Below are 23,039 nucleotides of genomic sequence, written 5' to 3'. Positions count from 1 at the left end.
ACGATGATTATAACTAAATAACTCGATCCTTAATCCGATTGACGATCAAATATCTGTTTTAATCGTCAAACGTGTCTTATTACGCGTCAATTAAATAACATTTATCGTAAAATTTGATCAAATAATCCCTCAACACTGATTGAGATGATAAAATCGGCAAAATAAACCCATCTTATACCTCTATCTTAAAACCAGCTTTTACATCTCATTCTCGTATCTTTTTCGTCTCGAATTTTACAAGATTCTCTTTCTCTTTCGAGAAGAAGAAAAAAAAAGAAAAGAAAGGGAAAAAAAAATGCCACACCTCAATCAGGTTGCATTTGATTTTTATCTATCGTATCACTTCTATAATCCATCGATAACGCGCCGTATCGGAATCGAAGCCCGACCAATGAAAATCCGGATATCGATTCCAACTCGAAACACTCACGAAAAGATAACAAGGGGGTAGGAGGGGCGAGGTAAAGTTTCGAGGGGAACCCGAGGCAATAATACCCATTATTGTCCTTCATCCCCCTTAAAGATCGAGAAAAACTCTTTCATCAATTAACCAAACGACAATCCAATGTAACGCCAGCTTGTTGTAACCGGACTTTCCCCGCAGAATTTCCGAAACGGGGGTGAAACGAAATCGTATCGCGCCTTCGAGATTAAATCGATCGCGGATTTAGCACACCGGCGACACGGTGTACCCGCCGTGTATCGCAGATTTTCGACGACAATTGTGCGCGCACAATGCTCCATCGCGAGAAAAACATCATCCCCCATCCCTCTTTGGGACAAAAGAGCAAATCGCAATTGCAAATTCATCATCTTGAAAATTCATTTCATCCCGGGGGGGGAACGGGAACCTTGTCCATCCGCAGCGAAAAAAAAAAAGCACATTTTTCTTTCATCTTCTATCCTCGAATCTCCAAAACCTCCAAACCTTCTCCTACCTACCTAATTCACAGCTTCTCCCCCGCCTCTCGGTTTCTCTTCACGGGCATTCCGCGTGCAACCGGGCATCGTCGTTTGGAAAAGACGAGAGAGAGAGAGAGAGAGAGAGAGAGAACGAGAAAGAAGAGAGAGAAAAAGAGAGAGCTAATCTTCCGGGGCAAATCTTCCGTCGCTCGCCGATTTATTTACGATTTTCGCTCGTCGATTACGCGATACGACATTATAAGATAACGTTCGTTCATCGTCACTTCGTTTTTACTTTGTTCTGCCTCGTTTTCGAACGGCATTCGAATCTTCGATAGATCCACCAATACGAAAATAATGATCCCTCGATCATTTGCTCCTTCACCACTTCCGAGATCTTTTTCCACTATTCCCGATATCACGATTGTCCATAATCCATAATCCTTTCTTTTATAGGTTTGTATAAAAATATATATATATATTTCGCGTTATCGTTCACCGATTTTGATTCATTCAACTCGCGTAAGGGTTCACCGATAGATTCACCACCAAGCGCGAATCCGAAACGAACGATCCATCACCAATACGTTCTTTATTAATTTTTATCTCACCACCTGTGTTAAAGGAAGCTTACTTCTCCTTTTTTTTCGTCAACAAGAGAGGACAGGCGAAACGTCCCCGTCCCCCGAGAAGTGGCGCGAGCGGAACACGTCGCTGTGGCCGTGTTTTCGGCACGGCGATCGCGCGCGTACTGAAAATCCCGGTAACCACCCCCATCGACCCTCCCCGAACCGCCCCCGTTCTAATACAGACACCTCTCTCTCTTTCTCTCTCTCTCTCTCTCTCTCTCTCTCTCTCTGTGTGTGTGCATACACACTCCACTGCAAAATTGTGTAAGCACACATTGGAACACGCATATTTGCCTCGACCACGATTTTCGAAAAAACACTTTTCGAAAAGTTTGGAAAGTTTCCTTCCTTCTCCATCTCGTCCGAGTTGGGTCTGGTTTTTTTTTTTTTTTTTTTTTTCTCTCCCCATCGACGACAGTCGACAATGGAACCGGATTATTGTGTACGATTATTGGATGCTCGGATTATCGGGGGGGGCAGAGCGTTTTCTCTTTTGAGGAGAAAAGTTTCGAGTCCCGAGAAATAGGGAAATGGGGAGAGGGGGATGGCTCGCGGTTGGACAGGCGGCGAGCGTGTATGCGCGTTTCGGTGAATTGAACACCGTCCGTGGAAAGTAATTGTCATTGAGACATTGTCGTCGAGGAGAGGGTGGATCGAATGAATTTAATGCTATCGTCACGGTCCAGCTATACGGTCTCGCTTCGCGTTCATTATTCTTCGAATGCGTTACGTTTATATATATAGAGAGGAGGTTTCTTCTTGTTTCATTTCCTTTCCATTTGAATCTCGTCCTCTCGTGAGAGTTAATTTTGCGAGCGAGACGAGATGAAAAGATGATCGATGATTCGCAGGATTTTATTTTGCGAAGAAAAGAAATTGTCCCCTTTTTTAATATTTTGGATTAAACGTGTAGGAAGGATGTATAATTGTGTCGATGATCGTTGAAGAAGATATTCACGATGTAAATGAACGAATAATTTTTATTCTAAGAATTTGATTTCTAGAATTTTCTACACGTTTTGCTAGTTAGATGTTTCAAGTTGAGATTGCAAAATAGATTTTGCACATTTCTCAAACGTTTAGCTTATCCGTTAATGATAATATTTTCAATCTTCTTCTTTATTTCTAAATAGGTAGACAAATTTATGTCTTTCGATTATTCAATTTTACGTTGTAATATATAATTAAAATTTTATTATATTACACTAGATAATAATCAAAGTACACAAAGTAAAAATCGATATGATTGAACGTATAGAAAGAAATTCAATTTTGAGAAAAGAAAAAATTAGTGATTTGAAAGTCTTGAAACATGATCCTGGAAGATCGCATTAATTTGTTTCGTCAAAGAGTTTTTAATAAAAATTTGTATATTCAACAATTTTTTCAACTTAAAGTTACAACTTAAAGTTCCAAACTTTTCTTCTTTGTTAAGAAAATTTCGTTCGTTTTTTTTTTTTTTTTTCAATTTTTTTCCAAAAATCGATTTACACCTCTACTCTCTCAAACCACAAAAAGTTTTCGTAAAAGGTATTTATCACGTGAAAGGTAGTTACAATTTGTGAGAAAAAAATTTGTCATATTAAACAGTAACTCGATTTAATTACTGGATCTGGACGGTAATTTGAAAATCACTAACTCGAAATTGTGTGATCAACTATGCCACGAATATTGACATTGCTGCACGTGCACGTGCATAATTACACCTCTAAAATTTCACGTTCAGCATTGGCACGCCAGTATATGTGTATAAACGAGTCGAACGCGATCTCTCGAACGAGATCACTTTTATTTACCATGTTCGGCAATACTGGTAATAGGTTTCAGTATCGTCGAGAGAAATGAAATATAAATAGAACAAAGAATTTTGCAGGTAAAATGTTAGGAAATATATAGATGTTATTAATTAGCATAGACAATGATACTGTGATTTTATTTAATTGTATTTATAATATTGTTCAAACGCGATCTCACGGAGGGATATTCTCGAATTCGTCTTCTATTTTAAATTACAATAACATGGAAAACAGTTGTTGGAAAATTCTCACGTAGATTATTCGTTCACGTATCACGTAATTTTTATCCACAAACTCAAGAAAATATTTATTATTATTACGTTTAAATTTTATTTATTTTTTATTAGATCGTGAAATGATTGCCTTATGCCTTTGAGCCTTATTTACACTGAGCTGATCATCGTCGTACGATGCAGCGATTCAAAAAGGGAAATCGTGCCCAGATTGATACCCAGATTCAGGCACAAAGATCGCATCTTTATATATACATATATAAACTCAATCTTTTGTATACTTTCATAAGTATCTTCGAAAATTGTCGAAGAAAGAAATCAAAAAGTTCATTGATCGCTATTCGAAAAAGTTTTAAACGTCTCGTATTCCGTGAAACGTAAACCGAACTTTCGAAGATACTTTAATGGATCCCGAGAATAAAATCCTTTTCTCTTTACGTACGTCCAAATAATTTTCGATCGAAATCGTGCATCCATAGCAATTATTATAAAACTATTCGTCTCTCATTCTTCTTTTCTCATCGAATAATCGTTTTTCACTATTTATAACTCGAATCCAGATTGAGCAATTTTATTATTAACATCCAATTATAATCTAAAGAGATTGGTGTAATAATTTGATCCATATAACGATTAAATCGTTATTCAAAATATTATTAGGATTAGGATTAAACGAAGGATTAAAACGAAGAAATTTGTAGATTTATAATAATTAAATTATATTTAACGTATCAACGAATTTTTATACTCGTTACTTTCTAACAAAATTCTAGCCGCTAGTTTTTGAAAGATATTCCACATAAATAATAATGCACATAATTTATTTATTAATTATTATATATAGAACGCTCCAATGATTCTTTAGATTGTTGGCTTGGATTCTTTATTTGGCTCGATTCTTTATTCGTCAGGTTTAACACTGGACGATGGCTCGGGTTCGCTTGAAGATGGTTCCGGGGTTACTCGGCAGTGCGCCCTTTCTGGCCAATCGCAAATCTTTAACTCGGCATTGAATTCAAGTCCTGGATAACATTTCATCAAGAACGGCGTTCCTCTGTTGCAAGCGTAGTAAGATGTGCAATCATCCGGATTCGGAAGTAGGATCACTTCATCTTCGACTTCATTCGGCGGACATGTAGGTGGTGGAGTTGCGGAAACAAGGGCTATCGAAACAGTAGCAAGAGCTAGCGCAAGTATCGCTGAAAAAATAATTTTGTTTGATGTCACATAATGCTGGTGTGGTAATTTTTAAAAGATTCGAGAGGCAAAGATTCGATATACAGGTCAAGCAGGTTTCCTATTCTTTGATCGCGTCATCAATTTTTCAACCAAAAAAATATGAAAGATAAAAAAAGAGTTTGCCTTTGCATAAGAGTACAGTGCAAGTGTTGTCGAAACACATTTTGAATTTCGTTCGAATTTTTCTATAATTGTTTTTTAATTAATTTATTCATCGAAAATTAATATCCGCCATTGAGAAGAAAAAAAAATAACGAGAAAATACGTTTTGTAAACATGCATACAGATTTAAAATCAAATATACAAAGTGAAATATTATATTATTGACAAACAGAAAGTTATAGTTGAATGTTATTAAATAAAAAATAAGTTTACCTTTCATTTTTGAATCAGATTCGTAGCTTGTTCGTAACAGCGTGCAACGTGATTGTTTAACAATATCGATATCTTTCTTCTTTTATATTTTTCGTCAACTTTTTTTTTCATAATTTATCGTTGCAATCGCTTATCAACATTTTATTAATATCTGATAAGTAACAACGGTGACCAATGTTCTTCGAACTATCATAGATAAGTTTTCTTTATCTTATTTATTCTCTAATAGCTCTTAGTACACTCTGTATAATGTTTTTAACATAATATCAATTTAAACAATATAATAATATTGTTGAATGTTACAAACTTAATTGGATTTAAATAAATCACTTATAATTATTATTTCATGTTATTTTATTGCATTTCCTATTAATTGATAGTTTATCTACCGATATTATTGTTTTGATATCGACAAGAACAAATAAGATATCGATAAGAATTCACCGTGATAAATTATTTTTTAACAGAAGATGATTTTCACTGTAATAAATTACTGTTAAATAAAATTTATTAAGCTCTTTAATTGCAGATTTGATAAGTAAGAATTTTCGATTAATATTAGGGAGAGAAAGAAAGAGGAAAAGTGGTATGTTTTAGTAAAAAAAAAATTTTATAAATTTTTCAAACATTAAAATGTAATTAAAAATTATCCAAAAAATATCAGATTCGATCCTGCCGCTAAAATCTTTGATGACTCATTGAAATTAATTTCACAAAAATTAACCATGGAAAAATTTGAATAACACATATTCAAAAACACTATCAATCAAAAGAATTGAACAAGAATTGAAAAAGGCTACTCTTACTTGTTTTCAATATAGAAAAAAAATAATTTCTCATATATTATAACCCGATAACTTAATATTTCGAAATCCTCAATTACAAATCGAAAAAATAATCTAAATTAACGGCTATTTACTGCAAAAATTTATTTATCCACGTTGAAATAGATGATTTTGTTTCATTTTATTTTTAATAAACAAAAGCAAAAGTCCAATTAAAAAATAAATAGTAACGTAAATAGTACGTAACATTAATTTCTATTTCAATATTTCTCTTAAAAAATAGGAAACCACGAAGAACGCTTTAAACTCAGCTAGATACGTATTCATAATGAAAATTGTAGGATGATTCTAAATAATTTCTCGCTCATATTGTCGCCAAATTTTTGAGAAAATCCGTGATAAATTTATGATATAAGTGGGATAAATGTAGCTAGTACAATAATGCAACAAACGAAATTGGTGATTTCGATCGAAGAAAAATTAAGGAAAATGCAATAGCAACCTAAAAGATGTTTCAATTACGATTATTATGTTTAATTTCATTTAATCTACGTACCATTCGTCTTTAGAATCTTTTCTTTTTTCTTTTTCTTTTATCATGATACTTGATGTCCAATTATCAATATTATGATTAACAAATTCATAATATTTCATCATTCTTTTTTAAAAATTATTCCAATTGTTTAACATGTGATAATATTTTCACGTGACTTAATTTGTTTATTTTTTTTATTTATATATTTTATTTAAGTGTAATGTAGATATAATATTTCATAATTTTTTTTTTTCATTATATTAAATTTTTTGATATTTTAATCTGTCAATTGTCTAAATATTTGATAATTGATTAAAATCGGAAAATGATTTATTTTTATCATTCTTTGTGATTTTTAAATACTTTTTTATTATTTAGAATTTACATAGCACAATAATTTCTATTTTCAAAAAACTCATCAAATTTAGTTCACTTTTCAAAATAAAGAATGAAACAACATACGAATGGTGCACGATGGATAACACTATTAATAAACGGAACCATATATAGTACCTAAAAAATAATCAATCAATATTCTCTTGTTTCTTTATTTCTTGCTTTTGTTTTTTTTTTTTTTTTTTTAAGCGAATAGATATGTAAACGCAATAGATATATATAAATAAATAATATTGATATTCACATTATATGAAAAATATATATATTCTAAAATAATGATTTAGAAAAATACGGTATAGAGTTTAGATTAGATTTAGATTCTAATGTTTAAGATCAAATTTAGATCAATTTGAGATTATGTTATATTTATCTTTATATAATTTGTCTTTTGGTTTATTATTGTCTTTAATCATTGATCTGAATATTCGAATTGAATATTTTTTATAAAAAAAAAAATTTTTTAAATTAAAAAAATATTATTATTATTTTCCATTAGATTAATTGATTGATAGATATCGTAAAATGATAAAATTTGTTAACTATTCATGTTATGAAATATATTATGAAATTTTTCTAGAATACATGTAGATAAAGAAAATAAATAGAGACATGTTATTCATATAAAAAAAGTTTGTTATTTGGATGATATAAAAAAAATTTATTTATTATAAGAAAGCAGTAAATCTTATTTCTCTTCCAAAATAATTTAGCAAAATTAATATTATGCATTTTTTAATGAATAAAATGAATTCACTTAAATTTTTTTTTGTTTCTTTTTCCCCTTCATCAGAATTATTTATTTTAAGTAATGGAAATATAATGATTATTTTATTTCATTTTTTTATTATTATCATATATATTTTGTATAAAACGATACACATTTATATTTAAACTTAATATTTATAAATATATATATAAATATTTTTTCTAGAAGACAATATATAAAATAGTAACAAATTAGTTATCTAAAAATATAAAATACCTATATATAAATATATATATATAATGCTTTACGTACATAAATGGTTAAAATTTAAGTTCCAATAGTCAGCCGTTTTCGATCAATTGATCAAAATCCATGTAAATAACAAAATATTGATTGCAATATACCTATCAAGAATGTTTATATCTAATAGTCTTAATTATTATTTTATATATATTTTCTTTAGAAGATAGAAGAACAATTTAGTTCAGAATTCAATAAAGTTCAATGAAATAATTTAATAATAACTGAATTTAAATCGATTGATTTAGAATACAGAATGAACGAGATCAAAATTCTTCATTAGGAAACTAAAAAATGATCATATTCATTTTGCTATAAAAATATAAATATAAAAATATAAAAAAAAAAATATCGATACTTACTTAACTATGTCAAAGAAATATAAAAGAAAAAAATCAATTCGATTATTTATTATAACAAGATTTTTCCATTCTTTCTTTTTTCTATATTTTACTATCATATCGCATATATGTATTTGTACATTTGTGACAAAGTCTTTCTCTACAGTTTTCTCATATGTAATATATAGAAATAACTATTGATCAGCTGTGAATCGATGATTGACAAAGAATTATTTTACAAAGAATTATTACACAATACTATAAAATTATTTTAATATATTATGAACGTCAATTGCATAAAGATGTGATATTATGTGTATATTATGTGACAAATTGATTTTTCGAATCAGTATCATCCATGAGAGCATCAAATCCAAGACTAAATCTAGCATTTATTGGTGTAGAAGTATTTTGAAATACTGTTTCTTTGTAATTTATTCTTTGATTAAGAGGAATGTAAGATTCATTTATATCGGCAAATTCATCTATTTGATCACAATTTACATTATTTTTTGAATATTCTTTAAATTCCGATTGAAAATTATTTACATTATCAATTATTTTTAAAATTTCAGCATCTTTTTCACATAAATTATTTTCATCTATAGGTATATGCATATTTTCTTTAATATTATATTGAAAAATTTTTCGACTACATATATTGTCAATTATTTCTGACATGTTTAAATCATGATCATTATCACTGATGAAATCATCTGGTGAAAGTTCATTAAACATCCTATCCAACGTATTATTTAATTTTGAATTCATGTTTTCTAATTGCAATATTTTATTAAATTGTGAACCACGTTTTATTTTATCATTTTTTTCTTGATTTTTCTTTTCTTGTGGACAATCTAACATTTTAGATCTTTTCGGTGTAATACTCATCCTTCTAAAAGATTCTTCTAATGATGTAGGATTATCTTTCATAATGAAATCATCAATTTTTCTATTATTTTCTACATTTGTTAATACTTTTTCAGTTTTTTTCTGACGTCTCTTTTCTGCTTTACGTTTACCATCGTTACCATCTGTAATATTTTTCACTTTATTTTTAGGTTGACGCTTTTTTAGTTTCGCATTTCTTGCATTTTCAAATATTTCAACTAATTCTGGATAACATTTCTGTACAGCATTCTGTGGTTCAATACTTGTTAATTCCGGTAAAATATCTACATTAATCTCATCACTTTCATTATCTAATGTCATATACTCTTTAATTTTTTCTATTGTACTATGATCAGTTTTCCAAATAATTTCATAACTCGCAACACTTCTAATATTTCGAATTTTTTTTATTGCTTTAGGTATGTATAAATCAGATATTACTAAACGATTTTCAACAGAAATATTTGGAAGATGTACTAATTGCCAGCGAGTTGCTAAAGGAAATATTTTTTCAAATGCATAATGTGGTTCCCATGATAAATGTCGTTCCATGAAAGCCTAATATAAATAAATTCATAATATAAACATAAAAATATATATGATTAAAATATTATAAAGTTTTATATATATAAAAACTTACTATGAATTCATTCACATGTGGTTGTTTCCATTGAATATCTATTTTCTTAGGTACTGGATCTTTCCTAAGAAGATATTCATCTATTAATTCCTGATTTGGAAAATTTTCAACAAGAAGTGCTTTTTTTCGTAAAGTAATTTCATTTAATAATAATGCTTTTTTTTCCCTAAAAAAGATATAACAAAATAAATAATATACATATGTATATATTATAACATATATATATTTAATTAATATTACAAAAAGTAAACTAATGCTATAAATTACCTGTAGGAATTACTACACTTTACAACTGTACCACAATCTATACAACCTGATTTTGTATGCTTTTGAATTTTACCACTATGTCCACAAGATGAACATAAGTTTGAATTCAATAATTCTGCTTCCTTATGATCTAAAGTAGTATCAGTTTTCCAACTCTTTATTCTAAAAGAAAAATTAATATCATATTCTTATATAATATATTTCAATATATTTTAATTTATATTTTATACCGTTCAATAATATCTTTATTTTCTACAATTTTAAAAAGCTTCATAGCAGCTTCCTTGCCAACTCCATTCAATCCATCATCATAGTCACAGCCACATAATAAAGCTAATACTATCATTTTATTCCTTCCTAGTTGCAATACTTTCTCTATTTTTTCTAGTCTATATTCATCTACAGCACCTCCTGTACCTCCACGATTTCCTTGGGCACTTGTACAAAAATTTCTATAAACTACTTTGGCTCCATATAAAAAACAATCACTATCTTGGCTTATGCATCCATCAACAAGCTATATAAATATATATGAAAATAAAAATTAATCATAATTCATATTTTATGAAATATGCAGAAAAATATAATATTTACCCCATCTTCATTTAAATATGCACACATTGCTTCTGCTTCCCCATATCCTTGCACACATGCTAAACCCATATATTCAAGCATTTCTTTGCATTCATTGAGGATTTTTTTAAATTGTGTTCTTCCTTTCCTTTGAATTGATTTTTTCTCTTGAAAACCAGAACGAATATCATTTCTTTTAGCAATTGTATTATATTTCAGTGTAGGTGCTTTTCCTTCTAACACAAATACAGGTGATATTCCTTGCATAAGAAGAAATATTGTACGAAAATAAAGATTCCTACAATAATTACTTTTTAATTAATTAATTTATTACTTAATTTTATTTAATTCTAAATTTAAAAGAATAATAAATATCTTGAACTTGAAATATGAAAACTCACAAACCTAAGATACATTTTTGGTTGAACATAATGATCAACTATTGTTTGACTATCTACAACCCAACAACTGAGGTCAATAGCTATCGTTTTTCCTTGGAGTTCAAACAATGGTTTTCTCTCGCATAAAGGAGATAAAATATTCCAAAGATCTTTTACTCCCATTTTTATAACTTTAAATTAGAGTTTGTAAACAAATCTTCATAACGAACTTTTTCTGTTTTCTAGAGTTAAATGATGTTATGTACAAGAAATGAAAATAAATCCCTATTCGGTCCACATATAAATCCCTATTAACATTAAATTGAACTTTATTTTTGTAAAATATAAATTAGTTTTTTTAAATAAAATTTTTTTCTCGTATTATAACATAAAATTATTATATTATTATTTATAATTTTTATTCTTTATGTTTTTTCAAAATATAAATTTTCAGAAATATGAATATCAACTAAATATAGACAAAAAAAACAAATAGTTAGATAAAAATATTGAAATCAGCGCCATCTCAAGAGTCCGCAAATGAACACACAAAAGAAGTAAAAAAGTAAATAGTAAGAAAAGGATAGAAATAGAATAAGAATTGAACATTAGCGCCATCTTTTGAATGCCAAAAATACTTCTTCAAAGTAAGAAATAAAACAAAAATTGAGGATCAATCTCTTTTGAAGACTTCTATAAAAATTATTTAAAGAAAATTTAAAAATATCATTCAATTTTTAAAAGATGATATTGAAAGTTAATTCCTATTCAATCTTTATCTTTTTCTTACAATTTGTTTATTTTGTTTTATTTATGACATTTTGAAGATGATGTTGATTGTCGAATTTTTACTCTATCTTTGTCCTTCTCCCACTTTTCTTTTTTTTGAAATGGCGCCAAATTATCCAAATTATTCATAAATTATCACATGTCACAATTATTATCAATTATCAATTATCTATGTTTTTTTCAACTATTATAACATCAAGATAATAATGTTAAGGAATCATTAGATAGAAAAATCAATTTATATATATATGTTTTTTTATATTTGTATAACCTAAACAATATAGATATTTTATATTATAAACATTTTTAATATATCTAATAATATTAACAATTACATACTAAAAAACATTTTATTTAAATACATTTTCAAAATATTTTATAAATCAAAACAAACTTGTTATGAATGTAAAAAGTATATTTTTTTATTAACAAAAGACATTCAATAAACATTACACTTTATTATTTATTTGACGTCAAAAGAATCAGTTTCAGACTAGTTTTATATATTTTACTATTTTACAATATTTTACAATACTATAAGTAGATACAAATAAATTCACTGCAAAATGAATGCTATTTTTTTTTATATAAAATATGATATTTAATGATGACATAATTTTTCTTCAAAAAACAAATATATAGAAGATGATGATATAAAATTCGGAAAATTTTCTTTATGATTTCATAGAAATTCTAAATAATAAGATAAAATATGAAATAATAAGATAATATATATTTAAAAATTATTTAAAAAATTAAGTTATTTTTTTCATTTCTAAAAAAGTTAGTTTTTTTTTTCTTAATCAGATTCTGATCCTGAACTGACATCTGATTCATATTCATCTACATTAATAGTAAATTTGTATTCTTGATCGCAACCTAAATAAGCATCACTCATAAAATATAAAGTATAGGAATGTTGACCAGGAGCAGGTGCTACAAAATCGAGTTTAACCTTTGCCTTTTGTTGTAATGTTAATCTCTTAATAGATAACAAAGAATTAGTCTTTGGATCACCAATAACAACCCACCATCCTTCTTCACGTTTTTGTGGGAAAAAAGGTGCCACAACTGGACCTGTAACTTCATCTTCTCTTTCAAGCTGTACAATGACATTTACTGTTCCACCACTGCGTAATTTATCTTTATCCTGAACTTCATAAGACATTTCTATGTTAGGATAACGATTACAAAATTTAGCAACATCTGCCATTTGTGTCTCAGATAATTGTAAAAGACGATTTCTATCATCATCTTCTAATTCCATTACATCAAACACTGTTTCTACACCTTTATCTGTACAACGTTTAATAGTTTCAGCTGTAAAATGTGGTAATTGTTTGAGATAAGAATCCTTAGACCACATTGCTTGTGTAACCATTTGTGCTAATTCCATAGCAGCCACAGCAGGAGCTAGCCAACCAGATGAACTGAGAACATCAACACAAGCTTGTATTAATCTTATAGCTTTACTTAATACTAATTCTGTATCTTTTTGAAGTTCTGGACCAAGTTGTATTCTGGATAAATGTGCTTGCAATAAAAGTTGTGCTTTTACATGAGGATCAGCCATTCTTGAAGCTTGAGGTGCATGTGGAAGCCGTGTTGCTAAGCTTCTTAATAAATTTTCTTCACGTTGTCGAACTGGAACAGTTTCATATTCAGCAGCAGCTGAAATAATTTCCAATAAACCTCTGATTTTAGTTTTATTATTTAAAGATAGACTAAATAATTCAATTGTTGCATAATTAATATAATAATATGCTGCAATCATTCCAAGATTTAAAGGTAAAGTGTCCATTTCATCTTCTACAGCAACACATTTTGCTTGTTCTAAATCACTTAATGTGCTTTCGACTAATTCAGATAAGTGATCAGATAAATGCCTGTGAGTAACACCTTGTAATCCATAATAATTTGGATTTTGTGTAAGTCGTCTATACAAGAATGTCCATGTAAGATAATCAACTGCATCTTGTTTATTTTCGATTGTTTTAGTCACAATTTCTGCATTGAAATGATCGTGCAATCTATGATCCAAATGACTTTCTACAGGCAAAGGTTCATTCAAAAACTTTTTGAAAAAGTCTTTCTTTGAACTCTGACAAAGAAGGACACATTTAGCATCGTCATCTTCCAACGGACGATTTGCACGTGCTACCATTTGTAAAACATCTGTAATAGGATAATCTTCATAAGCATGTGTTTTTCCATTATAACATTGAGTATCCATCACAACAACAAGATGGGAGCTAATAGATAAACCCCAACAAAGATCTCTTGTAGCAACTGCTATTTGAATTGCACCGCTGTCGAAAAGTTGTTCAACAAGATGTCGATCATCAACAGATAGTCCTTCATGAAGATACGCAACACCTTGAGATAATGTTTCCTTCAATGTTTTATCTGTCATTCTATCTAAAAATGGTTTAATATCAGCTTCTTCTGCATGAAAAAATCGAGAAGGTTGTCCTTCAGCTGCAGTGAATGTTAATAAATCTATGGCAGTTAATCGGGCTTGACGACGAGTAGGTACAAAAACAATAACTGGTTTATGGGAAGCATGTCTAAGTATTGCATTATATACTGGCTTTGCCATAGCAGCTAATCTAGATGCATTATGGGTAATATTTATTCCTTGTACATGTAACTCTAAAGGTACAGGTCTAACAGATGGATGAAAATTAAAAGTTGCAGCAGCGGGTGCACCTAACCATTGCGCAGCATCTTTTGCATCAGCAAGTGAAGCTGATAATGCTATAATTCTGGTTGGTTTATCCAGTTGTGAAGAGATATATCGAGCTCTTGAACATGCAACTTCTAATACAGGCCCTTCTTCACCACCTATTAATTGAAGTTCATCAACAATAAAAAGTTGAATGTTTTGTACATTTTTTCTTTGTTTCCATCTTCGTGATAATACATCCCACTTATCTGCAGTTGTGATTATAATTTGTCCCTTTGCAAGCAATTTTAAATCTGTTCCTGTTTCACCAGTCAAAAGAACTACTTTTCTGCCTAATTGTTGATTAAATTTTGCTGACCAATCCATGTATACTAATTCTGCTAAGGCTTCTTTACTAACCATATATACACATCTTCCTTCTGGATTCTGAGTAAATAAACGTAATACGGCAAACTCCGCGATAGTTGTCTTACCTGAACCTGTAGGTGCTCCAACAAAAACATTATCATCTGAATTATAAATAGCATTGAATACTTGTGTCTGAATTGGATTAAACTGTGGAAATTTATCTGCATAAATGCTTTCAAATTTTGAATTACGCAATGCAGTAATCGGAAGTGGTTGTAAATCAAGCAATTCAGTTGGTGGTAAATTTTTTTCTGGTAGAATTAAATGTCGGAAACTGACGGGCAATTGAGTTTCCGCTCCAATCCATCTATCTGATACAACACGTAAAAAATATTGTGGTGGCAAAGGTTCAAATACAGGAACAAAAAATTTTATCAAATGTTCGTCTGTTGCATATTTGGCTTTAAGTAAGAAATATTCATGATGAAGTATAACTTCAGAATCTACATCTTCAACTAAAATCCAAAATGCTTCTGATGCTCCATGCACTTTTTCATCCCATTGAAAATCTGGTGTAATAGTTAATTCTACTCTTAAAGTAGAACGGGTAATTGGTTGAATATGCGTCGATAATTCCAATTTTGTAAATTGATGAATATATTTATGAATAGTTTTACCAAGTTTAGGTACTCTAATCAATTCACCAATTTCATTAGGCCCTAAATCGTATAATCTTTCCCAGGGAAAATTCTTTTTTTCTATTTTTTTTACAATCTCTTCTGGCATTTTTCTGAATTGTCTAAGAGGTGACATTGATTGCCACATTCTTCGATCTATCATTTTACATAAAGATAAACATTTATCTGCTAGTTGTGCCCAACCTCGGAATAAAACAATTTCAAAAATAGCTCTCATTAATCGTGATGCAGATTGAGTAACAAATACCATATCAGACATAAGAGCAAATCCTTCAAGTTTTAATTGAGAGATATATGCTTGTAAAAGTACATTAACTTTTGCACTTGGCTCTTCTATACTTTCTTTTACTGGAATCGGTACTCTCTCCATCAATTTTTGCAATTCCAATTTTTCTTCTTCTCTGACATTTATGTGTTTAAATTCACTAGATAAAGAAAATACTCTAAATAATTCAATTTCACTCAAAGTACGTTTTAATAATTGATTATATATAGCCATCGTTTCATGAGTACAATAATAATGTGATGCAATTCGACCTAGTTCAGTAGCTTGAAAATTTCCAGATTTTCGATCATATTTAATTAAACCGCTACGATCTAATGCCACTGCAGCAGAATGAATAAGATCTGCTCTGTGCAATTCTAATAATGGATCCTCCTTTATTTTGTCTTGACTTATACCATATAAATTTGGGCAACGAAGCATTCTAATATACAAATAAGTATATCCTAACCAAGTAACTGCATCTCTAATATTTTGTATAGTACCTAATACTATTTCTGCATTTAACATATCTGACATTTTACTAATTAATTGTGATTCAATAGGTAATTGTTGATTTAATAAAGATAAATAATATTGTAATTCACTGTGATTTGTAATAAGAATACCTTCACCTTTTGTATCATATTGTGGACGACCAGCTCTCCCTAACATTTGCAATACATCTAGAGCACCTAATTCAACCCATCTACCTTTTTCTGGATTATATACCTGAGTTCCTTTAATAATAACTGTATGTGCTGGTAAATTAACACCCCAAGCTAAAGTTGCTGTGGATACTAAAACTTGAATATGTCTATCTGCAAAAAGATCTTCAACTAATGTTCTATCTACTCTTGTCATACCAGCATGATGAATAGCAAAACCATAAGGTAATAAATCTTTAAGTTCTTGATTTTTAACTTGTTCAGCTTCTGTCCTTAAAACTTCCATAGATGCAGATCCTTCTCTAAGAAATTGTCCTAATGTGTCTTTTTCCAAACACATATCTCTAATAGCACGTGCTGTTTTTCCTGTTTCTTTCCGCGAATGTACAAAAACAAGAACTTGATTCCTCCCAGCATGTTCCATTGTTTTTTCATATACAATTTCATTCATTACTTGAAAACGTTTCAATGCCTTTTTTTCTGTTACACCTATATATTGTTGCTCTAAAGCAACAGGTCTGAAACTATTATCAAAATAAAATAAACCAGATTCTGTTTTTATACGTAAAAATGCAGCAACATCTTGATAATTTGGTAATGTTGCTGAAAGACCAATTAATCTTACATCTTCCTGTGTTGTTTCAATATTTCTAATTGTCCTAGCAACTAAAGCTTCTAAAACTGGTCCTCTCTCATCATGTAGCAAATGAATTTCATCAATAATAATCAATCTAACCAATGAAGTAAAGGTTTTTTCACCTCCTTTTCTTGTTATGATATCCCATTTTTCAGGAGTGCATACAATAACTTGAGTTGCAGCTATTTGTTCCCTTGTTAATTGATGATCACCAGTTAATTCTGATACAGTTAAATTATATGTGGATAATCTTTTACTGAAAGTTCCAACCATTTCTTGTACTAAAGAACGCATTGGTGCAACATAAATTATTTTGAATTCATCTGCATTTATTGTACTATCTGCATTTATATGTTTTCCAATTTCACGCATCATACACAAAAGAGCAACATTGGTTTTACCAGCACCTGTTGGTGCACACAGTAATAAATTTTCATCGCTGTCTAATGCAGCTTGATACAAATGACTTTGAATTCTATTTAATGTTTTAAAACCTTCAAAAGCTGGTTGCACATATTTTGGTAATTGATCAATAGGATAAAGTTTCTCATTTTCTGCAAATGGTTTTGGTTTCAAAGCAGGTACATGAACTTCTTCATATCCTTTACGCTGTTTTCTAAAACTTCCATCAGGTAATTGACAACGTTTGTTTGCCATAAAATGACTACCTTGTGCAAATATTAGATCTTCTAAATCTATTAGATTTCTTGTACCCTGAACTTGACCACCTGGACCTCCAGTATCTTCATTTTCTTCTCTCCGTTTACGTTGTGCCCTTGCTTCCATTGTTTCATCAGCATCATCATCACCTTTACCTGTATCTAACTGTCGTAAAATTTTTGCTAATACAGGATCATCATTCATTTTATTTCGAATTTTTTGACGTTCTGATTCAGACTGTGAAGATGCCAACATAGTACAGTAAGCAATTGTATGTCTATATTTCTTAAGTTGTTTAATGAAATCAAAGCAATCATATCCTAATAAAAGTACTAATTGATTTTCACAATCACGATCATCTCCAGCATCCTTTAAAACTGCTAGTACTTCTGCAGCTCTTGCTTGTGAGACCATTGCATCATCATATATTCTGCTTAATCTTCTTTGTAACCAATATGCATCTATGTCTAAAGGATGTAACGGCTTTTCTTTCTTCATTTCTTCTGCACCACCTAAATTTTCTGCATGAATAGCTCTATCATCATTAGCTTCTTCACCTTCATCACCTTCGTCATCATTTTCTCTAACTTCTCCATAAACATCTTCATCATCTTCTTCACTGCTTTCTTCAAATTGCACATTAATTCCATATGTTTCATCAATATTTTCTTCATTTGTAGTAGTCTTCTCATCACTTCCAAAATCTGTTATTTTTTTTCCAAGATTTACTAATAATGCAAATCTCTCTTCAGCTAATGGACCTAATAATAATTCTGTTTCTTTTTTCTTTTCTTTTTCCTTAAGTCGATCATTCTTCAAAACTGCCAATACTTCATCAGCAGCACCACAAAGAATATCCCTTGGTTGATCACCTAAGGCTTCTTGAATAAAACTTAGTAATACTTCATAAGTTTGTCGTGTTTCTTGAGTTTTAGGACGATAAACTATTCCTACCATTTCATCTACACCTTCTGAAAGCAATGTTGCACCTTTCATTCGTGTAAAATCATATTGAGCTTCATCTCGTTTTTGACGTTTAACTTTTCGTTCCTCTGCTTTTCCTGGCTTAGTACGTTGTGCTCTATCACCCATTCGCGTTCCATCAAGTTTGCCAACAAGTGACATAACCTCACCAGTAGCTTCATCTCTACTTCTTCTTTCTATTAATCTTACATCAGCTTGTAATACAAGATTAGAATTAGCTTTATATTCATATTGCAACTGTCTTGCTGCAGCATCTGCCATAATTATTTTTTTTCTTTAATCAAAACGAGACAAATTATTATCTATTTACACCTCCTTTTTATAAACTAAGAATAATTTTCACACATAATTATATAACATTACAAATTATAAATATTTTTATTCAGATAATATATTTTTTTCACTTAATAAATGTAACTTTATCACTTTTTTTATTAAATTTACTACTATTCGATCTTCGAATAATTTTAACGTAACTATCGCGTCTTTGATATACGCATGAAAGAAATCTTTCTTACCAATTAGAAAATAGAATTTTCTGATTGGTTGTAATTTAAAGGTTAATTTCCATAAATTACTTTTTGCAAGAGATACGAAAATGTTTTTTATTTTATTAAAATAATTTATTTAAAAATCTATTTGCTCTTTAATATATCTTAATATAACAAATAATACAGGATAATTCAATTACAAAAAATAAAAGAAAAATCTTTTGATAATGTCTTTTCCATTGAATTTTTGTGTAGAAGTTTTTATACTTCTTTGATGCGTATGCGTAAAAAAAAATTACATCTTTGTGCTTGTGTAATTCTAAGGCAATATTATCAAAAAAAAAGTTTCTCTGTAGATAGAAAAAATAAAAAAAAATAATATAATTGTGAACTAATAATGTCATATTATATGACATTGAAATAAGTGGAAAATCAATTAGTGTATAATATTTTTTATTCATAAATATTATTTTTTTTTCACTCTTTTTTCAAAAAAATTTTTCTGGGAAATAGATTTATAGGCAATCTTTCATATAGACATACAATATTTTTTATATATATTTATACATACAATAATTTATTTTACACATATTTTATTCATGACATTATGATATATAAATGATTGGTAAAATTTTCAATAATAAATGAAAAATATGACGTATTATTAGATCACAAAGTGCAATGATTTTATTCATAACAAATAATATTTTGTTTAAATTTCTACACAACGAAATTTGCATGCATGAATTCAATATTTTTAAAAAAGTATTGTAAAAATTATAACAAACGTATAATTATATCGTATAATTATAACTAATAGTTATATAGTTTTGATTGTATATATTCGAAAGAATCAAATTAAATTATATTCATTTTGTATGTATATTTAACATATATCAAATTTATTATGTTTATTTAATTAAAAATATAAATATATGTATATAATTTATAATATATTGTAGAACATTTTTTATAAATTTATTTATTTATATTATATTTTATTTATTTAATTATTTTAATTTTATCACATTTATTTATTTATTAATTAAAATAAATATGTCATGATTAAAAGTATGTCATTATTTTCTTTCCATATTACTTATATTATTAGTTATATATACGTACATATATCTTTAATTTATTTTAAATAACTTTTTACACTTATACTTACATTGATTGAAAATAAAATTTCATTAGTTATAATGGATATTATGACTTCAATGAAAAGCTGAAAAAATAATTATCTATAAATTACAAGAAATTCTTGTAGAACATTCATAATTTTTTTAAAATAATCGATAAGAAAGATAATATTGTTGTTATTTTTAATTTTTGTTTTATTTATTAAACAATATTTAATTGAAATGATTATGATTTTAATATCAAAAAGAAATATTTTAATATTTTATTGCATATAAATTCTATCTTTTTTTAAGTGATTCTTAAAAATTTTTTTAAGTGAATATTAAAAATTTGTAATTCAATTTCATTTTTTGTCTTTATTTTTCTATTAGAATTTTTTATTTTGTTATTATTTTTCGATATCAAAAAACAGCAAGAAAAATAATATTATATGTTAAAAAAATATAAAAAATATATAATTATATATATAAAAATATATATAAAAATATATATAATTAAATTATATTTCAATTTAATATACAATAAATTTGTTACTCTTTATTTATTTATTTACAAATATATTAACTTATTATTAAAATTTATTTAAAAATAAATAAAAAATATAAAAAAGAATAAAATAGAATAATAAAAATGAAAAATATTATGATTCACAAATATATGAGTCACAATTAATAATTATAAACTAATCATACAATGTACAATTTTTTATTTTTTAACTTATCACGATATGTTAAGAATGATAAATGATTTTATATCTTGTTGATAATCTTTTAAAAAATTTTAACGAATATATAAAGAAAGAACAAGAAATAAAATCACAGTATCATAGTAGCTAGGAAAAGAATACGATACGAGATTTATTACATCTTTACATCGAAAATGAAAGGTAAGATAACTGTAACAAATTGCAATAAATTTATACATGCTTTTCATATAAGTCATTAACAAAAGAAATAAACATTATATATTCATATACATTTCGCTTTCACTATAAATAAATAATTCTATTTCTTTGAAACTATTCTAGTTTTTTAAAAATTTTACAAAAACTTAATTAATTAAAAGTTAAAACATAATGAAAAGATCTTTATTCAATTTTATTCAGAAAAAAAAATTTATGATTTTTTTTTATGAAAAAGCGAGAATTTTTTTTTATTTTTAATTATTAATAATTAAAAAAACAAACTTGAAAATGCAATTTTAATATTCTTGATTTTTTTATTTTGTCTTTTCATTTGATCGGAAAAATCATTTCTTAAATTTTTAGACATTTATTACGAGACATACATTATATTATAATATTTACCTATTTTATGTAAAAATTCTATCGAAATTTGTAATGTTACAAATGTTGTAATGTTAATTTAATAATTGCAAAATTTAACATTAATCAAGATTATCTGACATCTATTTCAGCAATATCAGCATTTGTAGCAATATTTGCTGCAATTTTAGTTTTCGTTTCTGCCGAAATACCAACTACATGTCCAGAAGAAAATGGAGAAGATGTCGTTCTACTTCCAAATCCAGATGATTGCTCAACCTTTTATGAATGCAACGAAGGAAAGCCATTCTTAATGGAATGCAGTCCAGGACTTGAGTACAATCCTGAGTTAAGAGTATGCGATTATCCAAATCCCAATGCAACTTGCATACATCGCCCTCCAAGTTCAGTATCACCCACAAACAATCCTGGTTCTCAACATCGACCGACAAGTCAGGCACCATCTAAACCTCCACGTCCTACATCACGTCCTACAGCACGTCCTACACCACCATCCAATACGCAATCACCAAAGCCATGCCATCCATCAAAACCATGCAGACCATCAAAACAACCATGCAAACCACGCCCTCCATCAAAGAAACCATGCAAACGTCCTTTACCATCATTCTATCCTAACCCATATTTTTCTCCTAATTGGTGGCCTCTTCCACAAGAATACTATGAAAAATATAATGAAAATATATCAAATGAAGAATATGAAAATGAAGAATATGATTATGATTTAGATGAAGAGTAATCTTGGCACAACTTGTTAATGTTATATTGAAATTGAAATTTCTAAAATCTAAAATATATTAAATGTATTGATAATATAAAATGTTGAAAAAATATAAAATTGATTAAACTGTAATAAAAAACTGCATTTTTTTAAATTTAATTTTTATTTTTTTTATTCCATATTATTTCATTCCAACCTTTCAAATTTATAAAATTCATTCAGTTTTATATTCTATATTATAATAAAATAAGAAAAAGAAAGATTAAATTTAAAAAAAATACTGATCGATACAACTTATTATTTGTTATTAAAATGTTAGATTAAATTTTTTATTGTTAAAATTTATGAGATTAAAAATATTAAAAAATTTAACACATTCATTTAATTTCACTATTGAAAGATTTATATATGATATTATATATATAATAAATGCCTTTTAATTATATACATACAATATGTATAAAAAATGATACTATACATTATAGTAAAAAGGAAAGAAAAAAATATAATGAAATCTTATCGAATAAATAAAACATATATATATTTAAACTTTATCTCACAAACTATCCATTAGATAATAAAATAAGATAGTAGAAAATTAGATAATAAAATAAAATTAAAAATAAAAATATTAATTCAATGAAGAATCAGAGTTTTATCAATTAAATATGATATAAT

At 28.0% G+C, this 23,039-nt stretch overlaps 5 protein-coding genes across 5 annotated transcripts in view; 1 reads left to right on the top strand and 4 right to left on the bottom strand.

Moving 5' to 3' along the window:
- LOC122715785 (tyramine receptor 1-like) overlaps positions 1–1,610 on the bottom strand; it is an 81,494-nt gene extending 79,884 nt beyond the window's left edge. The window contains exon 1 of the mRNA XM_043938235.1: positions 943–1,610. The gene's annotated coding sequence lies outside the window, so the exon portion shown is untranslated. The remainder of the gene's footprint in view (positions 1–942) is intronic.
- Positions 1,611–4,255: 2,645 nt separating this feature from the next.
- Positions 4,256–5,331, bottom strand: LOC122715803 (peritrophin-1-like). The gene is made up of 2 exons (XM_043938274.1): positions 5,176–5,331; positions 4,256–4,760 (listed from the first exon to the last, which is right to left on the bottom strand). The coding sequence occupies exons 1-2, from the start codon at positions 5,180–5,182 to the stop codon at positions 4,462–4,464; spliced, it is 306 nt and encodes a 101-aa protein (XP_043794209.1). The 5' UTR covers positions 5,183–5,331; the 3' UTR covers positions 4,256–4,461.
- A 2,983-nt stretch (positions 5,332–8,314) lies between these two features.
- LOC122715842 (flap endonuclease GEN) lies at positions 8,315–11,219 on the bottom strand. The gene is made up of 6 exons (XM_043938362.1): positions 11,015–11,219; positions 10,631–10,907; positions 10,267–10,553; positions 10,037–10,198; positions 9,770–9,935; positions 8,315–9,687 (listed from the first exon to the last, which is right to left on the bottom strand). Exons 1-6 carry the CDS (start codon positions 11,170–11,172, stop codon positions 8,560–8,562), a joined length of 2,178 nt encoding a protein of 725 aa, XP_043794297.1. The 5' UTR covers positions 11,173–11,219; the 3' UTR covers positions 8,315–8,559.
- A 1,246-nt stretch (positions 11,220–12,465) lies between these two features.
- On the bottom strand, positions 12,466–19,101 carry LOC122715860 (putative U5 small nuclear ribonucleoprotein 200 kDa helicase). Its single transcript, XM_043938390.1, has one exon. It carries the CDS (start codon positions 18,980–18,982, stop codon positions 12,578–12,580), a length of 6,405 nt encoding a protein of 2,134 aa, XP_043794325.1. The 5' UTR covers positions 18,983–19,101; the 3' UTR covers positions 12,466–12,577.
- Positions 19,102–21,103: 2,002 nt separating this feature from the next.
- Positions 21,104–22,493, top strand: LOC122715754 (proline-rich receptor-like protein kinase PERK9). Its single transcript, XM_043938185.1, has 2 exons — positions 21,104–21,241; positions 21,772–22,493. The coding sequence occupies exons 1-2, from the start codon at positions 21,235–21,237 to the stop codon at positions 22,377–22,379; spliced, it is 615 nt and encodes a 204-aa protein (XP_043794120.1). The 5' UTR covers positions 21,104–21,234; the 3' UTR covers positions 22,380–22,493.
- Positions 22,494–23,039: the final 546 nt, after the last annotated feature.

The sequence above is a fragment of the Apis laboriosa genome, unplaced genomic scaffold, assembly GCF_014066325.1.
Source record: "Apis laboriosa isolate Shangri-la unplaced genomic scaffold, ASM1406632v1 scaffold40_cov151, whole genome shotgun sequence".
In the NCBI taxonomy this organism is placed as follows: domain Eukaryota; kingdom Metazoa; phylum Arthropoda; class Insecta; order Hymenoptera; family Apidae; genus Apis; species Apis laboriosa.
Note: the sequence above shows the minus strand (reverse complement) of the source record. Positions and strands in the feature narration are given on the sequence as shown.

Bases quoted from the DNA above. Each gene is read 5' to 3' on its own strand.
- LOC122715842 (XM_043938362.1), bottom strand. From the start codon at position 11,172: ATGGGAGTAAAAGATCTTTGGAATATTTTATCTCCTTTATGCGAGAGA. The intron at 10,554-10,630 runs GTAAATATTATA...ATATTTATATAG, and splicing joins CATATTTAAATGAAGATGGG to CTTGTTGATGGATGCATAAG. The intron at 9,936-10,036 runs GTAATTTATAGC...TATCTTTTTTAG, and splicing joins AAGTGTAGTAATTCCTACAG to GGAAAAAAAAGCATTATTAT.
- LOC122715860 (XM_043938390.1), bottom strand. From the start codon at position 18,982: ATGGCAGATGCTGCAGCAAGACAGTTGCAATATGAATATAAAGCTAAT.